Source organism: Nothobranchius furzeri, chromosome 7, assembly GCF_043380555.1.
Source record: "Nothobranchius furzeri strain GRZ-AD chromosome 7, NfurGRZ-RIMD1, whole genome shotgun sequence".
Classification (NCBI taxonomy): Eukaryota; Metazoa; Chordata; class Actinopteri; order Cyprinodontiformes; family Nothobranchiidae; genus Nothobranchius; species Nothobranchius furzeri.
In genome coordinates, this window is record NC_091747.1 from 24,578,552 (window position 1) to 24,604,572 (window position 26,021).

At 44.1% G+C, this 26,021-nt stretch overlaps 1 protein-coding gene across 1 annotated transcript in view; it reads left to right on the forward strand.

Moving 5' to 3' along the window:
- Positions 1-26,021, forward strand: part of col6a3 (collagen, type VI, alpha 3) — an 88,360-nt gene that overhangs the window by 21,113 nt on the left and 41,226 nt on the right. Inside the window, exons 14-38 of the mRNA XM_070552935.1 lie at positions 5,138-5,734; positions 5,967-6,566; positions 6,826-7,422; positions 7,653-8,252; positions 8,512-9,108; positions 9,340-9,939; positions 10,199-10,795; positions 11,027-11,626; positions 11,886-12,482; positions 12,714-13,313; positions 13,573-14,169; positions 14,400-14,999; positions 15,259-15,855; positions 16,086-16,685; positions 16,945-17,541; positions 17,774-18,373; positions 18,633-19,229; positions 19,461-20,060; positions 20,320-20,916; positions 21,147-21,746; positions 22,006-22,602; positions 22,833-23,432; positions 23,692-24,288; positions 24,519-25,118; positions 25,378-25,974. Of these exons, the coding sequence (XP_070409036.1) occupies positions 5,138-5,734; positions 5,967-6,566; positions 6,826-7,422; positions 7,653-8,252; positions 8,512-9,108; positions 9,340-9,939; positions 10,199-10,795; positions 11,027-11,626; positions 11,886-12,482; positions 12,714-13,313; positions 13,573-14,169; positions 14,400-14,999; positions 15,259-15,855; positions 16,086-16,685; positions 16,945-17,541; positions 17,774-18,373; positions 18,633-19,229; positions 19,461-20,060; positions 20,320-20,916; positions 21,147-21,746; positions 22,006-22,602; positions 22,833-23,432; positions 23,692-24,288; positions 24,519-25,118; positions 25,378-25,974 (14,961 nt within the window). The remainder of the gene's footprint in view (positions 1-5,137; positions 5,735-5,966; positions 6,567-6,825; positions 7,423-7,652; positions 8,253-8,511; positions 9,109-9,339; positions 9,940-10,198; positions 10,796-11,026; positions 11,627-11,885; positions 12,483-12,713; positions 13,314-13,572; positions 14,170-14,399; positions 15,000-15,258; positions 15,856-16,085; positions 16,686-16,944; positions 17,542-17,773; positions 18,374-18,632; positions 19,230-19,460; positions 20,061-20,319; positions 20,917-21,146; positions 21,747-22,005; positions 22,603-22,832; positions 23,433-23,691; positions 24,289-24,518; positions 25,119-25,377; positions 25,975-26,021) is intronic.

A 26,021-nucleotide genomic window follows, 5' to 3' on the forward strand; every position in this document is an offset into this window, starting at 1 on the left:
CCAGGTTCTCCTCCTGTCTATGATATCACACATGATTAGCTGGACAATAGGCGCGTTTCCATAGGGAGTCAAAGTCATGCCCACCGGAAGAAAAAAACCAAATGAATACAAGTCAACGGGGCTAAAAACACAATTTTCTAATCCCGTTTGTTATGTGCGATGGATTTCACATATGATATCAGTGAATTTTAAAGACACATTCTGATAACAAGAAAGTGCTTATTTTAGAACAGGAGCAAAGATTATTTTAGGTTTTGTGTTAAAATACATCCAGGACTACAAATCACCAAATTGATGTCATTGAACCAGACACAGAGAAAAAGTAGATGTAAAATGGCTGTAAGATTAGCAAACTTTGAAGTCTTCCTTCGGGAGCAAAGAAACTCTATGAATTTGGCCATGTGGTGAGTAGCAGCTACGCTGGGGCAGAGGAGATTCTGTGGTGATGTCATATTTGCGACGTGCCAACGTCTGATTTGTAGTCATAGGAATTACAAATTTTTACAAGCTGATAAATCTCAAAGTACGTGACTGGCGTGGTCGAAACACCCATCATTACTTTTCATTAAAATTAAAGAACTAAATATGTGTTATCCAGAGCGTAAGAGAAAGCTGATTAGAATCAGTCAGATCAGTTGCTAAATAAAAATTATTTCCTAATTCAACATGAACTTCTTCTACAACTTATAAGCTAGATAATCATTAAATAAACATTTGTTTATTGCTACTTATAATATTAATTATGATATAATGAAAGGTTTCATTAATCTGTGCTCAATGATTGAAGTTTGAAATGAATGTTATGTTGTTTATATGGCAAGGTCATCACCATTTGCACTCACACAAGAACAAGTAAGGTTAAGTTGAACTCATGACACATAAATAGACTTTTACCCTAGTCAGAACCTCCATATCAAAGAAGGCATGTTTCTGAGGTTGTCGTGGTAACATTTCTCAACTTGTCAACCTTTGGTTGGCTACACAAATCAAAACACGAGAAAAACAAAACTGGATCACAATCGGGTGATTTCAGTTCTTGAGAACGTTTCAGACCGGCCGCTGAAACAACACTTCTTTAACCCATCAAAGATTTTGGTATGTCGTCAAAACCTTTTTGCACCTTCAAAGCTAATAAGCAAAGTTTCCTGCGGAACAAGCTGATATTGCTCAGACTCTTTAAGAGTCCGCAGACGCGTGGTTCCATCCGTCTGTTATGACCTGGAGATAACTCTAAGACCGGTTTAACAGTGCCGCAGTTTTCTTCTACAGTCCTCGGTGCCTGGAAGTCCGAGGACTTCGACATTCCGGATCTACCAAGAGGGTCTCCGAGAACGGGTGAAGTAGACATGACAGGTTGCATCTGATGTGTTTTGATAACAACCGACTCCACAGCTTAACACAAACCAAATTCTTTTGCATCCAGAACTCAGCTCTCCTAGATACAGAAATTCTGACTAACACTGCATTCACACATAGGTTTCATACATCACATCTAGTTCCATCCATCACAGTAAACGCTTAGTTAACTTGTCATGTTTTCATTGTTGGTAAAATAAATTCTTACTTTTATAAACCTGACTGTTTTCTGAATCAAAATGAAGTGTGTACAATCCCCTAATAATTAAAGAATCGTAGAATCTTCTGATTAAACATGCAGAGACCACGCAGGGTTGATAGTCTATATTTATATAGAGTATCACAGCTTATTGGTCATAAGTAGAGGTAATATATATTGAGCTCTTAAAGCACTCAATTTACCAAACCCTACATATACATATAAACGTGACTGAATCACTCAGACGTGACAAACTCACACATAAATGTTTTTACCTTTAAATCAACAAACAGTTCATCTCTTGCAGTTTAGCTGTTGCTTTGCTATAGACTCATAGACTTTTGAGTGGCAAGGGAGAGTAGCGCCCCTGGTGGTGAATAACGAGATTGCCCTCATTTTCCACCCAGACAAAAAATAATAGTGTTTTTTTGAAGAATTAATTAATGGCTCAGAACCAACACGAAGTGGACAATTCTAATAAAGTCTAGCTGGCACGCCAATATGTAGGGTTTGGTAAATTGAGTGCTTTAAGAAATCAATGTACACTCAACAAAAATATAAATGCAACACCTTTGTTTCTGCTCCGATTTTTCATGAGATGGACTTAAAGATCTAAAATTCTTTCCAGATACACCATATTACTATTTCTCTCAAACATTGTTCACAAATCAGTCTAAATGTGTGATAGTGAGCCCTTCTGCTTTGCTGAGATAATCCATCCCACCTCATAGGTGTGCCAGATCAAGATGCTGATCCGACATCATGGTTAGTGCACAGGTGTACCTCATACTGCCCACAATAAAAGGCCACCCTGGAATGTGCAGTTTTGTCTCACAGCAAAATGCCACAGATGCCACAAGCATTGAGGGAGCGTGCAATTGGCATGCTGACAGCAGGGATGTGAACCAGATCTGTTGCTCATGCATTGAATGTTCATTTCTCCACCATAAGCCGTCTCCAAAGGCGTTTCAGAGAATATGGCAGTGCATCCAACTGGCCTCACAACCGCAGACGACGTGTAACCACACCAGCCCAGGACCTCCACATCCAGCAGGTTCGCCTCCAAGATCGTCTGAGACCAGCCACTCAGACAGCTCCTGAAACAACTGGTTTGCATAACCAAACTATTTCTGCACAAACTGTCAGAAACCGTCTCAGGGAAGCTCAACTGCATGCTTGTCGTCCTCATCGGGGTCTTGACCTGACTCCAGCTTGTTGCCGTAACAGATTTGAGTGGGCAAATGCTCACATTCGGTGGCGTCTGGCACGTTGGAGAGGTGTTCTCATCACGGATGAATCTCGGTTTACATTGTTCAGGACAGATGGCAGACAGCGTGTGTGGCGTCGTGTGGGTGAGCGCTTTGCTGATGCCATTGTTGTGAATCGAGTGGCCCATGGTGGGGTTATGGTATGGGCAGGCATGTGTTAAGGATGAAGAACACAGGTGCATTTTATTGATGGCATTTTGAATGCACAGAGATACCGTGATGAGATCCTGAGGCCCATTGTTGTGCCGTACATCCATGAACATCACCTCATGTTTCAGTAAGATAATGCACGGCCCCATGTTGCAAGGATCTGTACACAATTCTTGGAAGCTGAAAATGTCCCAGTTCATGCATGGCCAGCATACTCACCGGACATGTCACCTGTTCAGCATGATTGGGATGTGCTTGACCGGCGTATACGACAGCGTGTACCAGTTTCCACTAATATCCAACAACTTCGCGCAGCCATTGAAGAGGAGTGGACCAACATTCCACAGGCCACAATTGACAATCTGATAAACTCTATGCGAAGAAGATGTGTTGCACTGCATGAGGTAAATGGTGGTCACACCAGATACTGACTGGTTCTGAGTCCCCAGACCCCATATAAAGCAAAAAACTGCACATTCCAGGGTGGCATTTTGTTGTGGGCAGTATAAGGTACACCTGTGCACTACTCATGATATCAGATCAGCTTCTTGATGTGGCACACCTGTGAGGTGGGATGGATTATCTCAGCAAAGCACATATACTCACTATCACACATTTAGACTGATTTGTGAATAATGGTTGAGAGAAATGGTAATATTGTGTATCTGGAATGAATTTTAGAGCTTTAAGTCCATCTCATGAAAAATCGGAGCAGAAACAAATGTGTTGCATTTATATTTTTGTTGAGTGTACATTGATTTCTTAAAGCACTCAATTTACCAAACCCTACATATATATACTATATAATAGTGTATATTACCTCTAGAATTTATTTAACCAACAATTAAAAAAGGACAAGTTAACTAAGCATTTACTGTGATGGATGGAACTAGATGTGATGTATGAAACCTATGTGTGAATGCAATGTTAGTCAGAATTTCTGTTTCTAGGAGAGCTGAGTTCTGGATGCAAAATAATTTGGTTTGCATTAAGCTATGAAGTTGGTTGTTATCAAAACACATCAGGCGCAATCTGTAATGTCTACATCACCCGTTCTCTGAGACCTGCTTGGCAGATCTGGAATGTTGAAGTCCTCGGACTTCCAGGCACCGAGGACCGTAGAAGAAAATTGCAGCACTACTAAACCGGTCTTAGAGTTGTCTCCAGGTCATAACAGATGGATGGAACCGCGTGTCTGGCAGTCTGAGCAATATCAGCTTGTTCTGCAGGAAACTATTTGCTTATCAGCTTTGAAGGTGCAACAAGGTTTTGACGACGTGTCAAAATCTTTGATGGGTTAAAGAGGTGTTGTTTCAATTGGCCGGTCTGAAAATGTCTTTAGAACTGAAATCACCCGATTGTGATCCAGTTTTGATGTTCTCATGTTATGATTTGTGTAGCCAACCAAAGGTTGAGAAGTTAAGGAATGGTTACCAAGAAAACCTCAGAAACACGCCTTATTTTATACGAAGGCTCTGACTAGGGAAAAAGACAATTTATGTGTCACGAGTTCTACTTAACCTTACTTGTTATTGTGTGAGTGCAAATGGTGATAACCTTGCCATATGAAGAACATAACATTCATTTCAAACTTCAAACACTGAGCACAGATTATTGAAACCTTTCATTATATCATAATTATTTTAAGTAGCAATTAAAAAATGTTTATTTAATGATTATCTAGCTTATAAGTTGATCTAGCTAGCTGCTCTCAAACAGATGGGTGTTTTGATCTTTGCAATTGGAAGTAGAGGCTCTGACATTAGAGAACTGCAGAAAGTGTCCAGCGAACCCAGTTACGCTGTATCTGTGCCCGAGCTAAATGACCTTCAGAGTGTTCAACAGCAGCTTCTGACCTCCGTAGACGCTGTGGTTACTGACGCCACAGCAGAATCTTCCCATGTACCTGGTATGTTGTGAAGCGTAGTGTCTTGATGGACCAAATAGCTGCATGTTTTGTTTTAATTGTGACAAGAAAGAAAACAAGGTCTTATGCAAACTTCACTGTGAGCCTTTTATGACAACTGATGGTGAGGTTTCCAACTGCTTACTTGCAATCTAAAAAGGACGAGATGCCTTTGTAGATGCAGTCCTACGATTGCTCATTAGCAGATGAGGCTTCTTTTACAAAGATGTTTAACTTTTGTAAACTCTTTTCTCTTAGTTCACACTGCCAAAAAGGATGTTGTGTTCCTCCTTGATGGTTCAGATGGCACAAGGAATGGCTTCCCTGCCATGCGTGATTTTATTGAAAGAGTGGTGGAGAAACTCGATGTGGACCACAACAGAGATCGTGTGGCCGTTGTTCAGTTCAGCAGAGACGCTGAGGTCCATTTTAATCTGAATGCACATAGAACAAGGGAGGACATTGTGGATGCAGTGAGAAGACTACAGCACAGAGGAGGAAGACCCCTGAACACGGGGGCAGCCCTCCAATATGTCAGGGACAATGTGTTGACAAACTCCTCAGGGAGTAGGCACCATCAGGGTGTTCCACAGACGCTGGTCCTGATAACAGGGGGAAGGTCTTTTGACAACGTAGATGCCCCGGCCAATGCTCTCAAACAGCAGGGTGTCTTTGTGATTGGCATTGGAACCAGGACATCTGACAGTAGAGAGCTGCAGAGGTTATCTTATGAGCCTAGATACGCTCTCGCAGTATCCGAGTTCACTGACTTGCCCAGTGTCCAAGAACAGCTCTCTTCAGTAATGAGCACGGTTCAACTGAGGCCTACTACACCTCTGACCACAGTAGTGACTGGTAAGACAGTGACTCAATGCATCTTCTATGATCTTGCCAAAACACATTGTAAACTAAAATTTTTTTTAGACTTGTTTAACTCTGCCTATGCATGTGAAATTCTAAAAAAGTAACAGTTCTGGTAGAAAGAGACAAACTTTCTAAGCAAACAGTTGGCTTTTATTATTCGACTCTCATGTAGGTACGTTTTATCATGCATAGCTAAGAATGTTTTAATTATTATGTTCCCTAGTGGTGAGACAACCAGCTGGAAAGGATTTGGTCTTCTTGCTTGATGGATCTGATGGCACTAGAACTGGCTTCACAGCTTTGAGAGACTTTGTGCAGAGAGTAGTAGAGACACTCAATGTGGATGAAAACAAAGACCGTGTCTCAGTGGTTCAGTACAGCAGAGATCCATCTGTCCAGTTCTATTTTAACACGTACACAACCAAAAGCGAGATGCTTGAAGCTGTCAGAGGTATGAGGCACAAAGGAGGAAGACCTCTCAATACTGGAGCAGCTCTCCAGTACTTGAAGGATAATGTCTTCACTGCCTCTGCCGTAAGCAGACACCTGGAAGGAGCTCAACAGGTGCTAATATTGCTAAGTGGTGGAAGATCCTTTGACAGTGTGGACGAACCAGCCACTGCTCTCAAACAGATGGGTGTTTTGATCTTTGCAATTGGAAGTAGAGGCTCTGACATTAGAGAACTGCAGAAAGTGTCCAGCGAACCCAGTTACGCTGTATCTGTGCCCGAGCTAACTGACCTTCAGAGTGTTCAACAGCAGCTTCTGACCTTCGTAGACGCTGTGGTTACTGACGCCACAGTAGAATCTTCCCATGTACCTGGTATGTTGTGAAGCGTAGTGTCTTGATGGACCAAATAGCTGCATGTTTTGTTTTAATTGTGACAAGAAAGAAAACAAGGTCTTATGCAAACTTACTTCTCTGTGAGCCTTTTATGACAACTGATGGTGGGGTTTCCATCTGCTTACTTGCAATCTAAAAAGGACGAGATGCCTTTGTAGATGCAGTCCCACGATTGCTCATTAGCAGATGAAGCTTCTTTTACAAAGATCTTTAACTTTTGTAAACTCTTTTCTCTTAGTTCACACTGCCAAAAAGGATGTTGTGTTCCTCCTTGATGGTTCAGATGGCACAAGGAATGGCTTCCCTGCCATGCGTGATTTTATTGAAAGAGTGGTGGAGAAACTCGATGTGGACCACAACAGAGATCGTGTGGCCGTTGTTCAGTTCAGCAGAGACGCTGAGGTCCATTTTAATCTGAATGCACATAGAACAAGGGAGGACATTGTGGATGCAGTGAGAAGACTACAGCACAGAGGAGGAAGACCCCTGAACACGGGGGCAGCCCTCCAATATCTCAGGGACAATGTGTTGACAAACTCCTCAGGGAGTAGGCACCATCAGGGTGTTCCACAGACGCTGGTCCTGATAACAGGGGGAAGGTCTTTTGACAACGTAGATGCCCCGGCCTATGCTCTCAAACAGCAGGGTGTCTTTGTGATTGGCATTGGAACCAGGACATCTGACAGTAGAGAGCTGCAGAGGTTATCTTATGAGCCTAGATACGCTCTCGCAGTGTCCGAGTTCACTGACTTGCCCAGTGTCCAAGAACAGCTCTCTTCAGTAATGAGCACGGTTCAACTGAGGCCTACTACACCTTTGACCACAGTAGTGACTGGTAAGACAGTGATTCAATACATCTTCTATAATCTTGCCAAAACACATAGTAAACTATAATTTTTTAGACTTGTTTAACTCTGCCTATGCATGTGAAATTCTAAAAAAGTAACAGTTCTGGTAGAAAGAGACAAACTTTCTAAGCAAGCAGTTGGCTTTTATTATTCGACTCTCATGTAGGTACGTTTTATCATGCATAGCTAAGAATGTTTTAATTCTTATGTTCCCTAGTGGTGAGACAACCAGCTGGAAAGGATTTGGTCTTCTTGCTTGATGGATCTGATGGCACTAGAACTGGCTTCACAGCTTTGAGAGACTTTGTGCAGAGAGTAGTAGAGACACTCAATGTGGATGAAAACAAAGACCGTGTCTCAGTGGTTCAGTACAGCAGAGATCCATCTGTCCAGTTCTATTTTAACACGTACACAACCAAAAGCGAGATGCTTGAAGCTGTCAGAGGTATGAGGCACAAAGGAGGAAGACCTCTCAATACTGGAGCAGCTCTCCAGTACTTGAAGGATAATGTCTTCACTGCCTCTGCCGGAAGCAGACACCTGGAAGGAGCTCAACAGGTGCTAATATTGCTAAGTGGTGGAAGATCCTTTGACAGTGTGGACGAACCAGCCACTGCTCTCAAACAGATGGGTGTTTTGATCTTTGCAATTGGAAGTAGAGGCTCTGACATTAGAGAACTGCAGAAAGTGTCCAGCGAACCCAGTTACGCTGTATCTGTGCCCGAGCTAACTGACCTTCAGAGTGTTCAACAGCAGCTTCTGACCTTCGTAGACGCTGTGGTTACTGACGCCACAGCAGAATCTTCCCATGTACCTGGTATGTTGTGAAGCGTAGTGTCTTGATGGACCAAATAGCTGCATGTTTTGTTTTAATTGTGACAAGAAAGAAAACAAGGTCTTATGCAAACTTACTTCTCTGTGAGCCTTTTATGACAACTGATGGTGGGGTTTCCATCTGCTTACTTGCAATCTGAAAAGGACGAGATGCCTTTGTAGATGCAGTCCCACAATTGCTCATTAGCAGATGAGGCTTCTTTTACAAAGATCTTTAACTTTTGTAAACTCTTTTCTCTTAGTTCACACTGCCAAAAAGGATGTTGTGTTCCTCCTTGATGGTTCAGATGGCACAAGGAATGGCTTCCCTGCCATGCGTGATTTTATTGAAAGAGTGGTGGAGAAACTCGATGTGGACCACAACAGAGATCGTGTGGCCGTTGTTCAGTTCAGCAGAGACGCTGAGGTCCATTTTAATCTGAATGCACATAGAACAAGGGAGGACATTGTGGATGCAGTGAGAAGACTACAGCACAGAGGAGGAAGACCCCTGAACACGGGGGCAGCCCTCCAATATGTCAGGGACAATGTGTTGACAAACTCCTCAGGGAGTAGGCACCATCAGGGTGTTCCACAGACGCTGGTCCTGATAACAGGGGGAAGGTCTTTTGACAACGTAGATGCCCCGGCCAATGCTCTCAAACAGCAGGGTGTCTTTGTGATTGGCATTGGAACCAGGACATCTGACAGTAGAGAGCTGCAGAGGTTATCTTATGAGCCTAGATACGCTCTCGCAGTATCCGAGTTCACTGACTTGCCCAGTGTCCAAGAACAGCTCTCTTCAGTAATGAGCACAGTTCAACTGAGGCCTACTACACCTTTGACCACAGTAGTGACTGGTAAGACAGTGATTCAATACATCTTCTATAATCTTGCCAAAACACATAGTAAACTATAATTTTTTTAGACTTGTTTAACTCTGCCTATGCATGTGAAATTCTAAAAAAGTAACAGTTCTGGTAGAAAGAGACAAACTTTCTAAGCAAACAGTTGGCTTTTATTATTCGACTCTCATGTAGGTACGTTTTATCATGCATAGCTAAGAATGTTTTAATTCTTATGTTCCCTAGTGGTGAGACAACCAGCTGGAAAGGATTTGGTCTTCTTGCTTGATGGATCTGATGGCACTAGAACTGGCTTCACAGCTTTGAGAGACTTTGTGCAGAGAGTAGTAGAGACACTCTATGTGGATGAAAACAAAGACCGTGTCTCAGTGGTTCAGTACAGCAGAGATCCATCTGTCCAGTTCTATTTTAACAAGTACACAACCAAAAGCGAGATGCTTGAAGCTGTCAGAGGTATGAGGCACAAAGGAGGAAGACCTCTCAATACTGGAGCAGCTCTCCAGTACTTGAAGGATAATGTCTTCACTGCCTCTGCCGGAAGCAGACACCTGGAAGGAGCTCAACAGGTGCTAATATTGCTAAGTGGTGGAAGATCCTTTGACAGTGTGGACGAACCAGCCACTGCTCTCAAACAGATGGGTGTTTTGATCTTTGCAATTGGAAGTAGAGGCTCTGACATTAGAGAACTGCAGAAAGTGTCCAGCGAACCCAGTTACGCTGTATCTGTGCCCGAGCTAACTGACCTTCAGAGTGTTCAACAGCAGCTTCTGACCTTCGTAGACGCTGTGGTTACTGACGCCACAGCAGAATCTTCCCATGTACCTGGTATGTTGTGAAGCGTAGTGTCTTGATGGACCAAATAGCTGCATGTTTGGTTTTAATTGTGACAAGAAAGAAAACAAGGTCTTATGCAAACTTACTTCTCTGTGAGCCTTTTATGACAACTGATGGTGGGGTTTCCATCTGCTTACTTGCAATCTAAAAAGGACGAGATGCCTTTGTAGATGCAGTCCCACGATTGCTCATTAGCAGATGAGGCTTCTTTTACAAAGATCTTTAACTTTTGTAAACTCTTTTCTCTTAGTTCACACTGCCAAAAAGGATGTTGTGTTCCTCCTTGATGGTTCAGATGGCACAAGGAATGGCTTCCCTGCCATGCGTGATTTTATTGAAAGAGTGGTGGAGAAACTCGATGTGGACCACAACAGAGATCGTGTGGCCGTTGTTCAGTTCAGCAGAGACGCTGAGGTCCATTTTAATCTGAATGCACATAGAACAAGGGAGGACATTGTGGATGCAGTGAGAAGACTACAGCACAGAGGAGGAAGACCCCTGAACACGGGGGCAGCCCTCCAATATGTCAGGGACAATGTGTTGACAAACTCCTCAGGGAGTAGGCACCATCAGGGTGTTCCACAGACGCTGGTCCTGATAACAGGGGGAAGGTCTTTTGACAACGTAGATGCCCCGGCCAATGCTCTCAAACAGCAGGGTGTCTTTGTGATTGGCATTGGAACCAGGACATCTGACAGTAGAGAGCTGCAGAGGTTATCTTATGAGCCTAGATACGCTCTCGCAGTATCCGAGTTCACTGACTTGCCCAGTGTCCAAGAACAGCTCTCTTCAGTAATGAGCACGGTTCAACTGAGGCCTACTACACCTTTGACCACAGTAGTGACTGGTAAGACAGTGATTCAATACATCTTCTATAATCTTGCCAAAACACATAGTAAACTACAATTTTTTTAGACTTGTTTAACTCTGCCTATGCATGTGAAATTCTAAAAAAGTAACAGTTCTGGTAGAAAGAGACAAACTTTCTAAGCAAACAGTTGGCTTTTATTATTCGACTCTCATGTAGGTACGTTTTATCATGCATAGCTAAGAATGTTTTAATTCTTATGTTCCCTAGTGGTGAGACAACCAGCTGGAAAGGATTTGGTCTTCTTGCTTGATGGATCTGATGGCACTAGAACTGGCTTCACAGCTTTGAGAGACTTTGTGCAGAGAGTAGTAGAGACACTCTATGTGGATGAAAACAAAGACCGTGTCTCAGTGGTTCAGTACAGCAGAGATCCATCTGTCCAGTTCTATTTTAACACGTACACAACCAAAAGCGAGATGCTTGAAGCTGTCAGAGGTATGAGGCACAAAGGAGGAAGACCTCTCAATACTGGAGCAGCTCTCCAGTACTTGAAGGATAATGTCTTCACTGCCTCTGCCGGAAGCAGACACCTGGAAGGAGCTCAACAGGTGCTAATATTGCTAAGTGGTGGAAGATCCTTTGACAGTGTGGACGAACCAGCCACTGCTCTCAAACAGATGGGTGTTTTGATCTTTGCAATTGGAAGTAGAGGCTCTGACATTAGAGAACTGCAGAAAGTGTCCAGCGAACCCAGTTACGCTGTATCTGTGCCCGAGCTAACTGACCTTCAGAGTGTTCAACAGCAGCTTCTGACCTTCGTAGACGCTGTGGTTACTGACGCCACAGCAGAATCTTCCCATGTACCTGGTATGTTGTGAAGCGTAGTGTCTTGATGGACCAAATAGCTGCATGTTTTGTTTTAATTGTGACAAGAAAGAAAACAAGGTCTTATGCAAACTTACTTCTCTGTGAGCCTTTTATGACAACTGATGGTGGGGTTTCCATCTGCTTACTTGCAATCTAAAAAGGACGAGATGCCTTTGTAGATGCAGTCCCACGATTGCTCATTAGCAGATGAGGCTTCTTTTACAAAGATCTTTAACTTTTGTAAACTCTTTTCTCTTAGTTCACACTGCCAAAAAGGATGTTGTGTTCCTCCTTGATGGTTCAGATGGCACAAGGAATGGCTTCCCTGCCATGCGTGATTTTATTGAAAGAGTGGTGGAGAAACTCGATGTGGACCACAATAGAGATCGTGTGGCCGTTGTTCAGTTCAGCAGAGACGCTGAGGTCCATTTTAATCTGAATGCACATAGAACAAGGGAGGACATTGTGGATGCAGTGAGAAGACTACAGCACAGAGGAGGAAGGCCCCTGAACACGGGGGCAGCCCTCCAATATGTCAGGGACAATGTGTTGACAAACTCCTCAGGGAGTAGGCACCATCAGGGTGTTCCACAGACGCTGGTCCTGATAACAGGGGGAAGGTCTTTTGACAACGTAGATGCCCCGGCCAATGCTCTCAAACAGCAGGGTGTCTTTGTGATTGGCATTGGAACCAGGACATCTGACAGTAGAGAGCTGCAGAGGTTATCTTATGAGCCTAGATACGCTCTCGCAGTATCCGAGTTCACTGACTTGCCCAGTGTCCAAGAACAGCTCTCTTCAGTAATGAGCACGGTTCAACTGAGGCCTACTACACCTTTGACCACAGTAGTGACTGGTAAGACAGTGATTAAATACATCTTCTATAATCTTGCCAAAACACATAGTAAACTATAATTTTTTTAGACTTGTTTAACTCTGCCTATGCATGTGAAATTCTAAAAAAGTAACAGTTCTGGTAGAAAGAGACAAAATTTCTAAGCAAACAGTTGGCTTTTATTATTCGACTCTCATGTAGGTACGTTTTATCATGCATAGCTAAGAATGTTTTAATTCTTATGTTCCCTAGTGGTGAGACAACCAGCTGGAAAGGATTTGGTCTTCTTGCTTGATGGATCTGATGGCACTAGAACTGGCTTCACAGCTTTGAGAGACTTTGTGCAGAGAGTAGTAGAGACACTCTATGTGGATGAAAACAAAGACCGTGTCTCAGTGGTTCAGTACAGCAGAGATCCATCTGTCCAGTTCTATTTTAACAAGTACACAACCAAAAGCGAGATGCTTGAAGCTGTCAGAGGTATGAGGCACAAAGGAGGAAGACCTCTCAATACTGGAGCAGCTCTCCAGTACTTGAAGGATAATGTCTTCACTGCCTCTGCCGGAAGCAGACACCTGGAAGGAGCTCAACAGGTGCTAATATTGCTAAGTGGTGGAAGATCCTTTGACAGTGTGGACGAACCAGCCACTGCTCTCAAACAGATGGGTGTTTTGATCTTTGCAATTGGAAGTAGAGGCTCTGACATTAGAGAACTGCAGAAAGTGTCCAGCGAACCCAGTTACGCTGTATCTGTGCCCGAGCTAACTGACCTTCAGAGTGTTCAACAGCAGCTTCTGACCTTCGTAGACGCTGTGGTTACTGACGCCACAGCAGAATCTTCCCATGTACCTGGTATGTTGTGAAGCGTAGTGTCTTGATGGACCAAATAGCTGCATGTTTTGTTTTAATTGTGACAAGAAAGAAAACAAGGTCTTATGCAAACTTACTTCTCTGTGAGCCTTTTATGACAACTGATGGTGGGGTTTCCATCTGCTTACTTGCAATCTAAAAAGGACGAGATGCCTTTGTAGATGCAGTCCCACGATTGCTCATTAGCAGATGAGGCTTCTTTTACAAAGATCTTTAACTTTTGTAAACTCTTTTCTCTTAGTTCACACTGCCAAAAAGGATGTTGTGTTCCTCCTTGATGGTTCAGATGGCACAAGGAATGGCTTCCCTGCCATGCGTGATTTTATTGAAAGAGTGGTGGAGAAACTCGATGTGGACCACAACAGAGATCGTGTGGCCGTTGTTCAGTTCAGCAGAGACGCTGAGGTCCATTTTAATCTGAATGCACATAGAACAAGGGAGGACATTGTGGATGCAGTGAGAAGACTACAGCACAGAGGAGGAAGACCCCTGAACACGGGGGCAGCCCTCCAATATGTCAGGGACAATGTGTTGACAAACTCCTCAGGGAGTAGGCACCATCAGGGTGTTCCACAGACGCTGGTCCTGATAACAGGGGGAAGGTCTTTTGACAACGTAGATGCCCCGGCCAATGCTCTCAAACAGCAGGGTGTCTTTGTGATTGGCATTGGAACCAGGACATCTGACAGTAGAGAGCTGCAGAGGTTATCTTATGAGCCTAGATACGCTCTCGCAGTATCCGAGTTCACTGACTTGCCCAGTGTCCAAGAACAGCTCTCTTCAGTAATGAGCACGGTTCAACTGAGGCCTACTACACCTTTGACCACAGTAGTGACTGGTAAGACAGTGATTCAATACATCTTCTATAATCTTGCCAAAACACATAGTAAACTATAATTTTTTAGACTTGTTTAACTCTGCCTATGCATGTGAAATTCTAAAAAAGTAACAGTTCTGGTAGAAAGAGACAAACTTTCTAAGCAAACAGTTGGCTTTTATTATTCGACTCTCATGTAGGTACGTTTTATCATGCATAGCTAAGAATGTTTTAATTCTTATGTTCCCTAGTGGTGAGACAACCAGCTGGAAAGGATTTGGTCTTCTTGCTTGATGGATCTGATGGCACTAGAACTGGCTTCACAGCTTTGAGAGACTTTGTGCAGAGAGTAGTAGAGACACTCAATGTGGATGAAAACAAAGACCGTGTCTCAGTGGTTCAGTACAGCAGAGATCCATCTGTCCAGTTCTATTTTAACACGTACACAACCAAAAGCGAGATGCTTGAAGCTGTCAGAGGTATGAGGCACAAAGGAGGAAGACCTCTCAATACTGGAGCAGCTCTCCAGTACTTGAAGGATAATGTCTTCACTGCCTCTGCCGGAAGCAGACACCTGGAAGGAGCTCAACAGGTGCTAATATTGCTAAGTGGTGGAAGATCCTTTGACAGTGTGGACGAACCAGCCACTGCTCTCAAACAGATGGGTGTTTTGATCTTTGCAATTGGAAGTAGAGGCTCTGACATTAGAGAACTGCAGAAAGTGTCCAGCGAACCCAGTTACGCTGTATCTGTGCCTGAGCTAACTGACCTTCAGAGTGTTCAACAGCAGCTTCTGACCTTCGTAGACGCTGTGGTTACTGACGCCACAGCAGAATCTTCCCATGTACCTGGTATGTTGTGAAGCGTAGTGTCTTGATGGACCAAATAGCTGCATGTTTTGTTTTAATTGTGACAAGAAAGAAAACAAGGTCTTATGCAAACTTACTTCTCTGTGAGCCTTTTATGACAACTGATGGTGGGGTTTCCATCTGCTTACTTGCAATCTAAAAAGGACGAGATGCCTTTGTAGATGCAGTCCCACGATTGCTCATTAGCAGATGAGGCTTCTTTTACAAAGATCTTTAACTTTTGTAAACTCTTTTCTCTTAGTTCACACTGCCAAAAAGGATGTTGTGTTCCTCCTTGATGGTTCAGATGGCACAAGGAATGGCTTCCCTGCCATGCGTGATTTTATTGAAAGAGTGGTGGAGAAACTCGATGTGGACCACAACAGAGATCGTGTGGCCGTTGTTCAGTTCAGCAGAGACGCTGAGGTCCATTTTAATCTGAATGCACATAGAACAAGGGAGGACATTGTGGATGCAGTGAGAAGACTACAGCACAGAGGAGGAAGACCCCTGAACACGGGGGCAGCCCTCCAATATGTCAGGGACAATGTGTTGACAAACTCCTCAGGGAGTAGGCACCATCAGGGTGTTCCACAGACGCTGGTCCTGATAACAGGGGGAAGGTCTTTTGACAACGTAGATGCCCCGGCCAATGCTCTCAAACAGCAGGGTGTCTTTGTGATTGGCATTGGAACCAGGACATCTGACAGTAGAGAGCTGCAGAGGTTATCTTATGAGCCTAGATACGCTCTCGCAGTGTCCGAGTTCACTGACTTGCCCAGTGTCCAAGAACAGCTCTCTTCAGTAATGAGCACGGTTCAACTGAGGCCTACTACACCTTTGACCACAGTAGTGACTGGTAAGACAGTGATTCAATACATCTTCTATAATCTTGCCAAAACACATAGTAAACTATAATTTTTTAGACTTGTTTAACTCTGCCTATGCATGTGAAATTCTAAAAAAGTAACAGTTCTGGTAGAAAGAGACAAACTTTCTAAGCAAGCAGTTGGCTTTTATTATTCGACTCTCATGTAGGTACGTTTTATCATGCATAGCTAAGAATGTTTTAATTCTTATGTTCCCTAGTGGTGAGACAACCAGCTGGAAAGGATTTGGTCTTCTTGCTTGATGGATCTGATGGCACTAGAACTGGCTTCACAGCTTTGAGAGACTTTGTGCAGAGAGTAGTAGAGACACTCAATGTGGATGAAAACAAAGACCGTGTCTCAGTGGTTCAGTACAGCAGAGATCCATCTGTCCAGTTCTATTTTAACACGTACACAACCAAAAGCGAGATGCTTGAAGCTGTCAGAGGTATGAGGCACAAAGGAGGAAGACCTCTCAATACTGGAGCAGCTCTCCAGTACTTGAAGGATAATGTCTTCACTGCCTCTGCCGGAAGCAGACACCTGGAAGGAGCTCAACAGGTGCTAATATTGCTAAGTGGTGGAAGATCCTTTGACAGTGTGGACGAACCAGCCACTGCTCTCAAACAGATGGGTGTTTTGATCTTTGCAATTGGAAGTAGAGGCTCTGACATTAGAGAACTGCAGAAAGTGTCCAGCGAACCCAGTTACGCTGTATCTGTGCCTGAGCTAACTGACCTTCAGAGTGTTCAACAGCAGCTTCTGACCTCCGTAGACGCTGTGGTTACTGACGCCACAGCAGAATCTTCCCATGTACCTGGTATGTTGTGAAGCGTAGTGTCTTGATGGACCAAATAGCTGCATGTTTTGTTTTAATTGTGACAAGAAAGAAAACAAGGTCTTATGCAAACTTACTTCTCTGTGAGCCTTTTATGACAACTGATGGTGGGGTTTCCATCTGCTTACTTGCAATCTAAAAAGGACGATATGCCTTTGTAGATGCAGTCCCACGATTGCTCATTAGCAGATGAGGCTTCTTTTACAAAGATCTTTAACTTTTGTAAACTCTTTTCTCTTAGTTCACACTGCCAAAAAGGATGTTGTGTTCCTCCTTGATGGTTCAGATGGCACAAGGAATGGCTTCCCTGCCATGCGTGATTTTATTGAAAGAGTGGTGGAGAAACTCGATGTGGACCACAACAGAGATCGTGCGGCCGTTGTTCAGTTCAGCAGAGACGCTGAGGTCCATTTTAATCTGAATGCACATAGAACAAGGGAGGACATTGTGGATGCAGTGAGAAGACTACAGCACAGAGGAGGAAGACCCCTGAACACGGGGGCAGCCCTCCAATATGTCAGGGACAATGTGTTGACAAACTCCTCAGGGAGTAGGCACCATCAGGGTGTTCCACAGACGCTGGTCCTGATAACAGGGGGAAGGTCTTTTGACAACGTAGATGCCCCGGCCAGTGCTCTCAAACAGCAGGGTGTCTTTGTGATTGGCATTGGAACCAGGACATCTGACAGTAGAGAGCTGCAGAGGTTATCTTATGAGCCTAGATACGCTCTCGCAGTATCCGAGTTCACTGACTTGCCCAGTGTCCAAGAACAGCTCTCTTCAGTAATGAGCACAGTTCAACTGAGGCCTACTACACCTTTGACCACAGTAGTTACTGGTAAGACAGTGATTCAATACATCTTCTATAATCTTGCCAAAACACATAGTAAACTATAATTTTTTTTAGACTTGTTTAACTCTGCCTATGCATGTGAAATTCTAAAAAAGTAACAGTTCTGGTAGAAAGAGACAAACTTTCTAAGCAAACAGTTGGCTTTTATTATTCGACTCTCATGTAGGTACGTTTTATCATGCATAGCTAAGAATGTTTTAATTCTTATGTTCCCTAGTGGTGAGACAACCAGCTGGAAAGGATTTGGTCTTCTTGCTTGATGGATCTGATGGCACTAGAACTGGCTTCACAGCTTTGAGAGACTTTGTGCAGAGAGTAGTAGAGACACTCAATGTGGATGAAAACAAAGACCGTGTCTCAGTGGTTCAGTACAGCAGAGATCCATCTGTCCAGTTCTATTTTAACACGTACACAACCAAAAGCGAGATGCTTGAAGCTGTCAGAGGTATGAGGCACAAAGGAGGAAGACCTCTCAATACTGGAGCAGCTCTCCAGTACTTGAAGGATAATGTCTTCACTGCCTCTGCCGGAAGCAGACACCTGGAAGGAGCTCAACAGGTGCTAATATTGCTAAGTGGTGGAAGATCCTTTGACAGTGTGGACGAACCAGCCACTGCTCTCAAACAGATGGGTGTTTTGATCTTTGCAATTGGAAGTAGAGGCTCTGACATTAGAGAACTGCAGAAAGTGTCCAGCGAACCCAGTTACGCTGTATCTGTGCCTGAGCTAACTGACCTTCAGAGTGTTCAACAGCAGCTTCTGACCTCCGTAGACGCTGTGGTTACTGACGCCACAGCAGAATCTTCCCATGTACCTGGTATGTTGTGAAGCGTAGTGTCTTGATGGACCAAATAGCTGCATGTTTTGTTTTAATTGTGACAAGAAAGAAAACAAGGTCTTATGCAAACTTACTTCTCTGTGAGCCTTTTATGACAACTGATGGTGGGGTTTCCATCTGCTTACTTGCAATCTAAAAAGGACGAGATGCCTTTGTAGATGCAGTCCCACGATTGCTCATTAGCAGATGAGGCTTCTTTTACAAAGATCTTTAACTTTTGTAAACTCTTTTCTCTTAGTTCACACTGCCAAAAAGGATGTTGTGTTCCTCCTTGATGGTTCAGATGGCACAGGGAATGGCTTCCCTGCCATGCGTGATTTTATTGAAAGAGTGGTGGAGAAACTCGATGTGGACCACAACAGAGATCGTGTGGCCGTTGTTCAGTTCAGCAGAGACGCTGAAGTCCATTTTAATCTGAATGCACATAGAACAAGGGAGGACATTGTGGATGCAGTGAGAAGACTACAGCACAGAGGAGGAAGGCCCCTGAACACGGGGGCAGCCCTCCAATATGTCAGGGACAATGTGTTGACAAACTCCTCAGGGAGTAGGCACCATCAGGGTGTTCCACAGACGCTGGTCCTGATAACAGGGGGAAGGTCTTTTGACAACGTAGATGCCCCGGCCAATGCTCTCAAACAGCAGGGTGTCTTTGTGATTGGCATTGGAACCAGGACATCTGACAGTAGAGAGCTGCAGAGGTTATCTTATGAGCCTAGATACGCTCTCGCAGTATCCGAGTTCACTGACTTGCCCAGTGTCCAAGAACAGCTCTCTTCAGTAATGAGCACGGTTCAACTGAGGCCTACTACACCTTTGACCACAGTAGTCACTGGTAAGACAGTGATTAAATACATCTTCTATAATCTTGCCAAAACACATAGTAAACTATAATTTTTTTAGACTTGTTTAACTCTGCCTATGCATGTGAAATTCTAAAAAAGTAACAGTTCTGGTAGAAAGAGACAAAATTTCTAAGCAAACAGTTGGCTTTTATTATTCGACTCTCATGTAGGTACGTTTTATCATGCATAGCTAAGAATGTTTTAATTCTTATGTTCCCTAGTGGTGAGACAACCAGCTGGAAAGGATTTGGTCTTCTTGCTTGATGGATCTGATGGCACTAGAACTGGCTTCACAGCTTTGAGAGACTTTGTGCAGAGAGTAGTAGAGACACTCTATGTGGATGAAAACAAAGATCGTGTCTCAGTGGTTCAGTACAGCAGAGATCCATCTGTCCAGTTCTATTTTAACACGTACACAACCAAAAGCGAGATGCTTGAAGCTGTCAGAGGTATGAGGCACAAAGGAGGAAGACCTCTCAATACTGGAGCAGCTCTCCAGTACTTGAAGGATAATGTCTTCACTGCCTCTGCCGGAAGCAGACACCTGGAAGGAGCTCAACAGGTGCTAATATTGCTAAGTGGTGGAAGATCCTTTGACAGTGTGGACGAACCAGCCACTGCTCTCAAACAGATGGGTGTTTTGATCTTTGCAATTGGAAGTAGAGGCTCTGACATTAGAGAACTGCAGAAAGTGTCCAGCGAACCCAGTTACGCTGTATCTGTGCCTGAGCTAACTGACCTTCAGAGTGTTCATCAGCAGCTTCTGACCTTCGTAGACGCTGTGGTTACTGACGCCACAGCAGAATCTTCCCATGTACCTGGTATGTTGTGAAGCGTAGTGTCTTGATGGACCAAATAGCTGCATGTTTTGTTTTAATTGTGACAAGAAAGAAAACAAGGTCTTATGCAAACTTACTTCTCTGTGAGCCTTTTATGACAACTGATGGTGGGGTTTCCATCTGCTTACTTGCAATCTAAAAAGGACGAGATGCCTTTGTAGATGCAGTCCCACGATTGCTCATTAGCAGATGAGGCTTCTTTTACAAAGATCTTTAACTTTTGTAAACTCTTTTCTCTTAGTTCACACTGCCAAAAAGGATGTTGTGTTCCTCCTTGATGGTTCAGATGGCACAAGGAATGGCTTCCCTGCCATGCGTGATTTTATTGAAAGAGTGGTGGAGAAACTCGATGTGGACCACAACAGAGATCGTGTGGCCGTTGTTCAGTTCAGCAGAGACGCTGAGGTCCATTTTAATCTGAATGCACATAGAACAAGGGAGGACATTGTGGATGCAGTGAGAAGACTACAGCACAGAGGAGGAAGACCCCTGAACACAGGGGCAGCCCTCCAATATGTCAGGGACAATGTGTTGACAAACTCCTCAGGGAGTAGGCACCATCAGGGTGTTCCACAGACGCTGGTCCTGATAACAGGGGGAAGGTCTTTTGACAACGTAGATGCCCCGGCCAATGCTCTCAAACAGCAGGGTGTCTTTGTGATTGGCATTGGAACCAGGACATCTGACAGTAGAGAGCTGCAGAGGTTATCTTATGAGCCTAGATACGCTCTCGAAGTGTCCGAGTTCACTGACTTGCCCAGTGTCCAAGAACAGCTCTCTTCAGTAATGAGCACGGTTCAACTGAGGCCTACTACACCTTTGACCACAGTAGTGACTGGTAAGACAGTGATTCAATACATCTTCTATAATCTTGCCAAAACACATAGTAAACTATAATTTTTTAGACTTGTTTAACTCTGCCTATGCATGTGAAATTCTAAAAAAGTAACAGTTCTGGTAGAAAGAGACAAACTTTCTAAGCAAGCAGTTGGCTTTTATTATTCGACTCTCATGTAGGTACGTTTTAACATGCATAGCTAAGAATGTTTTAATTCTTATGTTCCCTAGTGGTGAGACAACCAGCTGGAAAGGATTTGGTCTTCTTGCTTGATGGATCTGATGGCACTAGAACTGGCTTCACAGCTTTGAGAGACTTTGTGCAGAGAGTAGTAGAGACACTCAATGTGGATGAAAACAAAGACCGTGTCTCAGTGGTTCAGTACAGCAGAGATCCATCTGTCCAGTTCTATTTTAACACGTACACAACCAAAAGCGAGATGCTTGAAGCTGTCAGAGGTATGAGGCACAAAGGAGGAAGACCTCTCAATACTGGAGCAGCTCTCCAGTACTTGAAGGATAATGTCTTCACTGCCTCTGCCGGAAGCAGACACCTGGAAGGAGCTCAACAGGTGCTAATATTGCTAAGTGGTGGAAGATCCTTTGACAGTGTGGACGAACCAGCCACTGCTCTCAAACAGATGGGTGTTTTGATCTTTGCAATTGGAAGTAGAGGCTCTGACATTAGAGAACTGCAGAAAGTGTCCAGCGAACCCAGTTACGCTGTATCTGTGCCTGAGCTAACTGACCTTCAGAGTGTTCAACAGCAGCTTCTGACCTTCGTAGACGCTGTGGTTACTGAAGCCACAGCAGAATCTTCCCATGTACCTGGTATGTTGTGAAGCGTAGTGTCTTGATGGACCAAATAGCTGCATGTTTTGTTTTAATTGTGACAAGAAAGAAAACAAGGTCTTATGCAAACTTACTTCTCTGTGAGCCTTTTATGACAACTGATGGTGGGGTTTCCATCTGCTTACTTGCAATCTAAAAAGGACGAAATGCCTTTGTAGATGCAGTCCCACGATTGCTCATTAGCAGATGAGGCTTCTTTTACAAAGATCTTTAACTTTTGTAAACTCTTTTCTCTTAGTTCACACTGCCAAAAAGGATGTTGTGTTCCTCCTTGATGGTTCAGATGGCACAAGGAATGGCTTCCCTGCCATGCGTGATTTTATTGAAAGAGTGGTGGAGAAACTCGATGTGGACCACAACAGAGATCGTGTGGCCGTTGTTCAGTTCAGCAGAGACGCTGAGGTCCATTTTAATCTGAATGCACATAGAACAAGGGAGGACATTGTGGATGCAGTGAGAAGACTACAGCACAGAGGAGGAAGACCCCTGAACACGGGGGCAGCCCTCCAATATGTCAGGGACAATGTGTTGACAAACTCCTCAGGGAGTAGGCACCATCAGGGTGTTCCACAGACGCTGGTCCTGATAACAGGGGGAAGGTCTTTTGACAACGTAGATGCCCCGGCCAATGCTCTCAAACAGCAGGGTGTCTTTGTGATTGGCATTGGAACCAGGACATCTGACAGTAGAGAGCTGCAGAGGTTATCTTATGAGCCTAGATACGCTCTCGCAGTGTCCGAGTTCACTGACTTGCCCAGTGTCCAAGAACAGCTCTCTTCAGTAATGAGCACGGTTCAACTGAGGCCTACTACACCTTTGACCACAGTAGTGACTGGTAAGACAGTGATTCAATACATCTTCTATAATCTTGCCAAAACACATAGTAAACTATAATTTTTTAGACTTGTTTAACTCTGCCTATGCATGTGAAATTCTAAAAAAGTAACAGTTCTGGTAGAAAGAGACAAACTTTCGAAGCAAGCAGTTGGCTTTTATTATTCGACTCTCATGTAGGTACGTTTTATCATGCATAGCTAAGAATGTTTTAATTCTTATGTTCCCTAGTGGTGAGACAACCAGCTGGAAAGGATTTGGTCTTCTTGCTTGATGGATCTGATGGCACTAGAACTGGCTTCACAGCTTTGAGAGACTTTGTGCAGAGAGTAGTAGAGACACTCAATGTGGATGAAAACAAAGACCGTGTCTCAGTGGTTCAGTACAGCAGAGATCCATCTGTCCAGTTCTATTTTAACACGTACACAACCAAAAGCGAGATGCTTGAAGCTGTCAGAGGTATGAGGCACAAAGGAGGAAGACCTCTCAATACTGGAGCAGCTCTCCAGTACTTGAAGGATAATGTCTTCACTGCCTCTGCCGGAAGCAGACACCTGGAAGGAGCTCAACAGGTGCTAATATTGCTAAGTGGTGGAAGATCCTTTGACAGTGTGGACGAACCAGCCACTGCTCTCAAACAGATGGGTGTTTTGATCTTTGCAATTGGAAGTAGAGGCTCTGACATTAGAGAACTGCAGAAAGTGTCCAGCGAACCCAGTTACGCTGTATCTGTGCCTGAGCTAACTGACCTTCAGAGTGTTCAACAGCAGCTTCTGACCTTCGTAGACGCTGTGGTTACTGAAGCCACAGCAGAATCTTCCCATGTACCTGGTATGTTGTGAAGCGTAGTGTCTTGATGGACCAAATAGCTGCATGTTTTGTTTTAATTGTGACAAGAAAGAAAACAAGGTCTTATGCAAACTTACTTCTCTGTGAGCCTTTTATGACAACTGATGGTGGGGTTTCCATCTGCTTACTTGCAATCTAAAAAGGACGAGATGCCTTTGTAGATGCAGTCCCACGATTGCTCATTAGCAGATGAGGCTTCTTTTACAAAGATCTTTAACTTTTGTAAACTCTTTTCTCTTAGTTCACACTGCCAAAAAGGATGTTGTGTTCCTCCTTGATGGTTCAGATGGCACAAGGAATGGCTTCCCTGCCATGCGTGATTTTATTGAAAGAGTGGTGGAGAAACTCGATGTGGACCACAACAGAGATCGTGTGGCCGTTGTTCAGTTCAGCAGAGACGCTGAGGTCCATTTTAATCTGAATGCACATAGAACAAGGGAGGACATTGTGGATGCAGTGAGAAGACTACAGCACAGAGGAGGAAGACCCCTGAACACGGGGGCAGCCCTCCAATATGTCAGGGACAATGTGTTGACAAACTCCTCAGGGAGTAGGCACCATCAGGGTGTTCCACAGACGCTGGTCCTGATAACAGGGGGAAGGTCTTTTGACAACGTAGATGCCCCGGCCAATGCTCTCAAACAGCAGGGTGTCTTTGTGATTGGCATTGGAACCAGGACATCTGACAGTAGAGAGCTGCAGAGGTTATCTTATGAGCCTAGATACGCTCTCGCAGTGTCCGAGTTCACTGACTTGCCCAGTGTCCAAGAACAGCTCTCTTCAGTAATGAGCACGGTTCAACTGAGGCCTACTACACCTTTGACCACAGTAGTGACTGGTAAGACAGTGATTCAATACATCTTCTATAATCTTGCCAAAACACATAGTAAACTATAATTTTTTAGACTTGTTTAACTCTGCCTATGCATGTGAAATTCTAAAAAAGTAACAGTTCTGGTAGAAAGAGACAAACTTTCGAAGCAAGCAGTTGGCTTTTATTATTCGACTCTCATGTAGGTACGTTTTATCATGCATAGCTAAGAATGTTTTAATTCTTATGTTCCCTAGTGGTGAGACAACCAGCTGGAAAGGATTTGGTCTTCTTGCTTGATGGATCTGATGGCACTAGAACTGGCTTCACAGCTTTGAGAAACTTTGTGCAGAGAGTAGTAGAGACACTCAATGTGGATGAAAACAAAGACCGTGTCTCAGTGGTTCAGTACAGCAGAGATCCATCTGTCCAGTTCTATTTTAACACGTACACAACCAAAAGCGAGATGCTTGAAGCTGTCAGAGGTATGAGGCACAAAGGAGGAAGACCTCTCAATACTGGAGCAGCTCTCCAGTACTTGAAGGATAATGTCTTCACTGCCTCTGCCGGAAGCAGACACCTGGAAGGAGCTCAACAGGTGCTAATATTGCTAAGTGGTGGAAGATCCTTTGACAGTGTGGACGAACCAGCCACTGCTCTCAAACAGATGGGTGTTTTGATCTTTGCAATTGGAAGTAGAGGCTCTGACATTAGAGAACTGCAGAAAGTGTCCAGCGAACCCAGTTACGCTGTATCTGTGCCTGAGCTAACTGACCTTCAGAGTGTTCAACAGCAGCTTCTGACCTCCGTAGACGCTGTGGTTACTGACGCCACAGCAGAATCTTCCCATGTACCTGGTATGTTGTGAAGCGTAGTGTCTTGATGGACCAAATAGCTGCATGTTTTGTTTTAATTGTGACAAGAAAGAAAACAAGGTCTTATGCAAACTTACTTCTCTGTGAGCCTTTTATGACAACTGATGGTGGGGTTTCCATCTGCTTACTTGCAATCTAAAAAGGACGAGATGCCTTTGTAGATGCAGTCCCACGATTGCTCATTAGCAGATGAGGCTTCTTTTACAAAGATCTTTAACTTTTGTAAACTCTTTTCTCTTAGTTCACACTGCCAAAAAGGATGTTGTGTTCCTCCTTGATGGTTCAGATGGCACAAGGAATGGCTTCCCTGCCATGCGTGATTTTATTGAAAGAGTGGTGGAGAAACTCGATGTGGACCACAACAGAGATCGTGTGGCCGTTGTTCAGTTCAGCAGAGACGCTGAGGTCCATTTTAATCTGAATGCACATAGAACAAGGGAGGACATTGTGGATGCAGTGAGAAGACTACAGCACAGAGGAGGAAGGCCCCTGAACACGGGGGCAGCCCTCCAATATGTCAGGGACAATGTGTTGACAAACTCCTCAGGGAGTAGGCACCATCAGGGTGTTCCACAGACGCTGGTCCTGATAACAGGGGGAAGGTCTTTTGACAACGTAGATGCCCCGGCCAATGCTCTCAAACAGCAGGGTGTCTTTGTGATTGGCATTGGAACCAGGACATCTGACAGTAGAGAGCTGCAGAGGTTATCTTATGAGCCTAGATACGCTCTCGCAGTATCCGAGTTCACTGACTTGCCCAGTGTCCAAGAACAGCTCTCTTCAGTAATGAGCACGGTTCAACTGAGGCCTACTACACCTTTGACCACAGTAGTGACTGGTAAGACAGTGATTCAATACATCTTCTATAATCTTGCCAAAACACAT